This window comes from Plectropomus leopardus, chromosome 11 (genome assembly GCF_008729295.1).
Source record: "Plectropomus leopardus isolate mb chromosome 11, YSFRI_Pleo_2.0, whole genome shotgun sequence".
NCBI classification, from domain to species: Eukaryota; Metazoa; Chordata; class Actinopteri; order Perciformes; family Serranidae; genus Plectropomus; species Plectropomus leopardus.
This window is the reverse complement of record NC_056473.1, coordinates 14,754,200-14,760,199: the sequence shown is the minus strand read 5'-3', so window position 1 is coordinate 14,760,199 and position 6,000 is coordinate 14,754,200. Positions and strand designations below refer to the sequence as shown.

The window sequence follows — 6,000 nt, the reverse complement described above, 5'->3', positions numbered from 1 at the left end:
CGCTTATTATTATTATTATTATTAGAATACCACCTTTATGGTAGCAAACTTTTGTGATCACAGGTGCATTCTTCTTTCAAACAACACCAGTAAGACACCTGCAGAATACAATCCAGACCAATAGAATAACCATTCAATAGCACCTGCAACATTCAGGTACGAGGCAACTGTAGGTAGGTGTTGGTGTTTATATATATATATACATACAGATAGAAGCATGAATTTTAGTCATTTTCTCCACATGCTAGGTCCAGTTGACATTACACAGAGACATTTTTTCGTGAACAAAGACTCACCTTTGTAGTAGAACAGACAGAAATCAGCCAAGACGAACCACTTCCTCTTCCAAAGACGCATCCCGGAGCTGTCCTGCACAGAGAAAGAGGGATAAAGAGTGTAAGTAATGAATGAATGAATGAATGAATAATGAGACAGCAAGTAGCACCGATTGGAGAAGATAACAAGAAAGAGCAGACAGATATCTTAAATATAAAGAAAGGGAGGCGTAATGAGGAAGCTGTAGGGAGAGTTGGAAATATAGTGAGGGAAAGCGGACACGGTGAGGAAACAGAAGTAATGAAAATGAGGGAGTGAGAGAGGTGGATGTGAGCAGAGATGATCATTTGTCCTTGTTCAGTGGCTCGCTGGGCCTGCCACCGCTGCTTTACTGCCCACTTTGTCTTTTATGTCGCCTGGCTGAAAATGGTGCCGTTTGAAGAGAGGAGAGGAGATCCAGAAAGGATGAAATCACCTCAAACGCAGATACATGCTTCCTCTTTGTAACTATGTGTGCAGATTTGAGAGGGATAACATGTCTGTTCCTGTCTATTTGTTTGTGACAGTGTGTATCTGTGGAGTTTGTGATAATGTGAGTGCTCCTGCCAGCATTTAGTGTTTTTCTAATTAAGATATAATTGAACTTCACAAGTAATCTGTACATGTATATGAGTGTGTATGGCTGTGCATTGAGCTGTGTGTGCATTCCTGCCCGTCTGTATTTGTGTGTATGTGGCTCTGTGTGTGGTCATTAAAGTATAATTGCATCGCAGAAACATCGCTCGCTGTTTGTCTTGTACTGGGGCCAAGTGTTCTCCAGTGGGACGGTGCCAACTCCAGATATTTTAAGTATAACTTCAAAATACTCAAAGAGTATCCAGTAATAGATTGCCTGTGATCAACAGCAGGTGCTCTATATTGCCAAAGCAAAGGACATAAATCAAGGAAAAATAAAAGTAGGCCAGTGGAGGAAACGTTGCTGGAACATACAGGCTGGAGCTGGAACGCACCCCTTTGGTGTTTCAAAGACATGGGCACCTCAAGGCTAAATAAAGACAGTATTTCACTACAGATGTTCATACCAGTTATTTAAAGTAGGGGTCGACAGATTACCAGTCTGGCTGATTATCGGAGCCGATATGTGGCATTTTGACGATTATCTATATCTTAAAGGACTATTATATTTATTGTAATGCTATAAAGTACAGCTCAGTTTAGAGCTGGAAATATTAGCTGAGTAATCAATTAGTCTGCAGGCGTCTTTTCAGTGTGATCACCAGTAGTGTGATTCACCACTGCAGTATGACGTTGGGTCGTATTTCTCCAAAAGTTGAAGCTGTTACCACTTTTCATGTCAGGCCACTGCAGTTGTTTACTGACCACGTCTGCAACCCCAGCACCAAAGCCACTATGTACTACCCACATGCACATTAATGGGAGAAGTGGCATTTTTCCCCTGAACAGCAGATTTGGTGTGAATGCAGCCGAAGAGAAGAGCTGGTTTAAGAACTGGTGCTTCCTCCGCACTATAGGTGACTTTCTGCCTCCCAGGAAAGTTTTTGAAGCAGGAGTCAGTTCAACAAGGCTTCAACCTGCGTGACTGGCAACACAACAAAACTCTAGCAGGCAGGTAATTCAGAGTCTTAGTTTTGGAATATGGCAGTCCAGTTAATATAGTAAATGTCAGAAAAGCCACTGAAAATGTGATTATGCTACAATGATTATACTGAATGATTCAGTCTGTGTATGTGTGTGTGTGTGTGTCTGTGTGTGTCTGTGTGTCTGTGTGTGTGTGTATGTCCTCACCTGTTTGTACAGCCATCCTCGGACCACCACGGGGACATTGGGATTCCTTTTAATGGCCTGCTCTCTCTTCCCAAAGCTGTGCACTTTGCCACTGGACCGGGAGCCCTGAAACGCACAGACACACAGGTGACTTTCATAAGATTTAAGAAGACATCAATAACTGCGAATAGCTTGTAATGTTACACATGATATCAGTGATTTTATTGCATTTAAAGAGAATCTATTACAAATGTACAGGTGACTGAGAGATGATCGGTCTTATTACTCATCAATCAGCTGTTACATGTTGAATTATCAGCTTGTTATCTGAGTTGCTCAGTAGCAAAGTTGTATGTAAGTTGCATGTCACACATGTGACCTGTGGTTAAAAAGCTTCTGTGTTTCACAGTAACTTAAATTTGGAAACAGGTCACCAGTGACTTACCAGACAATTCAGTCTGACTTACTTCGTAACTGAATGGACCTTTACACGCACCATTATTTCCTTTTTTTTCCAGGTACTTTCTGCCCCAATTGCTCCAAAATCACAGCCATTATTTGAGCACAACCAATTTTCCACTGGACCTCCGTGACGGTGCCAGCCATGGTTTCCATGACATTTGTCAGACATTAACAAAGCCTCTATAGATTATCAGGTAGGAGGCCAGAGAAGTGGGGCAGTGACCTGCAGGTTATTGGCTCGACTGCCAGACAGACACCCGCTAGGAAGTTTGGGTGAACCCAAGCAGCTCTCATCAAAGAGAGTGAGGCAAAGACTTTCAGTTGTTTCAGTGTCAATAATAACAAGCAGTAGCTGCATTGAGCAACCACAAGCATTGCTGATACGGCAAGTTTTCCTGCATGAAGAAGTCAGGGGTCATGGTATAAAAGAGTAAACAGTCCATCCCCAAAATAGCCACTGTATGTTCAAGTGTCCCCAGACACTGAATCTCTTCATTGTTTGCAGAGATCGGTAACCATTGTAATTTTTCTGTCTTTGCCACATTTAAATTTGCGTTTTAATGACACTGGAGATGTTAAACTGTATATCCAAATATTTTAGGGAATATAAGAACACAAATTCTGAAAGAAATATCTGCTTCTTCTGTGCAGGGTCATTGGAGAGCCTGTTCCAGCTTACAATTAGTGAGAGGAAGGCAGGATCAACCTATCTGGTAGCACCTGAGCAAAAATAAAAACTTGGCCCAAGTTTGTTCATCTGTATATGAATGGTATATGATTTGTGAGTGTGTAAAGCACAAACTGATTTAGTGAATTCATCATGTATGGACTGAAACAATAATATAATAATAATTAGTTTTGTACTGATGAAATCTCAAAGATTGGATTCAGGCCTGATCAAGTCATTTTTGAACTGATCTGTAACGGCTACATTGAGCTATATAAAGAGAGCCTGATACAGCCCTTTCCAAGCTTTCATGAAGGCAACGAAAAAAGTGCAGCTGTCGTCAAATTTCCCAACTTTCCATCTCTCCTCCACTCTGCACTGCCCATCGCCGAACACCACACACCATAAACTACAGCAAAATGCAGATCAGTATGTTGAGTTTTGTTATTTACCTATAAGTTATGAGCACTCGTGTCTTTCTGTGTGAGATTCGTCAATGGCGCGCCTTTTCAGGTCGGGCTCAGCCCCTCCTCTGAGAGGAAACCGCGGAAATGCAAGTGGTTATAAACTAATGATGCCTAATAAACTGAAAAAATGAGGGCCTCATTAGAGAACAATGTTTGAACTAAGGAAATTATGAAATTACAGAGTTGTTGCCTTAAAGCGAGATTAGGTAACTTTTGATGGATTTGTAAATTAACTGTTCATTGTATTAAATGTCATAAAATGTGATGACGGCCTTGAAAGGGTCGGCTAAGTCTAATGACAGGAGCAAAGGGTGGGAGTCAGGTGGAACAGTATAAAGTGCATCAAAGTCTGCATAGGGAGGTCACTCAGGAGACTGCTGTTTGTGTCCCGTCAGACAACAAAAGCCAATGTTGAGTTATTTTAACAACATAACAAAGCGTGTCACGTGACATACAACATGTTGCTTTACTTTAGAAACCAACATACTTATTTTTAAGCAATGATCTTTTTTCTTAACCTAACCAGGAAGTGTTGGTGCAGCTGCAACTGTTTCTCAATGTTAACCACAAGTTTAAAACAGCAACAGTTAATGTCATATATGACCTGTTATGTCCTTTATGTTTGACACCAGTGGGGTTCTATTTTAGAAAACGCTCCTGTGGGTCATGCTCATAAATATATAATAATAACTAGTATAATAATAACTTGATACTAGACCCTAAGACGGCACCTTTTCAGTCTACATGAGCCGCTTGCCTGGTGCATACACCCAGGAAAAATTCTAACATTAGTTCCACGCTATGTGGCCCGCTAAATGTGCGCAGTCCGCCATCAAGTTCCCCCTCGGCACATAGACTTTATATTGTGATGATGACACCAAATCGATTTTCCCAGCACGAGGAAAATATAACTCTATGCATCAAAAAGTCATAAAAGGAGTCGTAATTGACCTTTGATGCGGTTCAAGGTGTCCGTCAACAGTTTTACAGACGTCTCTTCACAATGGTGTTCTATGGAGAAAGCACCTGGGGGCCTGGTTGTATGAAAAGGAGGGAACAAATGATTTATGTGGTAATAAGGGTGAGAGTACTTGTTGGTTCCAGCCCACTAAAATATAATTCTGCCAACCGTATAAATGTACAACATCTGAGGCACAGGCATCATTTTGTCTTTCATTACCAACATTAAAGAAATGCATGGGTGCTGGTTGTCTCTCACTCTCAGCAAACATTCTTGCATTATTATTGTGTTCGTGTGTGCGTGCCTGTTGTATAAGCCAGCAAACATACTTATACAGCGTGCACATATTCATGAAATCTCATTACACCATCCTCTTTTCTGAAACCTCAGAAGAAAGACTACTCCCCCTGGCACTGCAAACACACACACACACACACACACACACACACAAACACACAAATACCCTGCCACCTTCGTCACACTGCTATTATAATTTAAGATTCGGTGTGACGGCTGCGTGCGTGTGTATATGGACTGGCAGCAGCACTGGGAGGCATCCACAGCTGGAAAACAGCAAATACACTCGCTAATTAGAGGGAAGCTGGTTGGCCAAGCATGATGCAAAGACGCAGAGCGGCTCCACTACTGTCACATCGGAGTCCCTTATCTGTAAATATACAGTATGTGTATGTCCGTGCATGCTTAATGTGTTTGTCTCTGCCTGTATATGTGTGTGTGTGTGTGATGCAGTGAGCTATTTTTAGGCTGAGGGTAATTCTGTGGAAAAGGCTGTGGTCCCTGCTGCAAAGTAGCACTCTGTCTTGTAGGTGAGCGACTTAGGTTTCAGAGCAGCTATTTGCTACATTAATGGCACACGATCAGACAACCTCAGAGCCTGGAGAGACCAGTCTGAGACCTGGAGGCTGCTGGTTCAAATTCCCAGCCAGATGAGAATTATCTGGGAGTTGGAGGTAATTAAACAAGGGTAGTGCTATCCCCTCCCTTTAGAAACCTGGTGGAGGTGTACTTACACGAGACACCTAATCCAAATCTGTTCAAGTGGATCTGATCAGTGGTTAACAGCAGCTGAGTGTAGCTGAACATGGCAGCTCCTGAGAGTCAATCTGGGTTACTTTTAGTGCTGAAATGATTAGCCAAAGCTCAAATTGAAACTAAGCATCAAAAACAGAAGGCATTATACATATATATAATATATGTGTGTATATATATATATATATATATATATATATATATATATATATTGCATACCTCCCAAACCAAGTTGCATTCTCACCAAAGTGGAAGAAAAGTAAAATCAAAATATTAGAAACAGAAAAAATCACCGAAAGGATTGAGATCAAAAGATGTGTGTTGATCAAACT

General features: G+C 41.4%; 1 protein-coding gene across 1 annotated transcript in view; it reads right to left on the bottom strand.

Annotated features, from left to right (window-relative positions):
- LOC121949780 (pleckstrin homology domain-containing family A member 7-like) overlaps nt 1-6,000 on the bottom strand; it is a 192,272-nt gene that overhangs the window by 65,870 nt on the left and 120,402 nt on the right. The window contains exons 6-7 of the mRNA XM_042495539.1: nt 2,083-2,187; nt 297-369 (exon numbers count right to left, since the gene is read on the bottom strand). Coding sequence (XP_042351473.1) covers nt 297-369; nt 2,083-2,187 — 178 coding nt within the window. The remainder of the gene's footprint in view (nt 1-296; nt 370-2,082; nt 2,188-6,000) is intronic.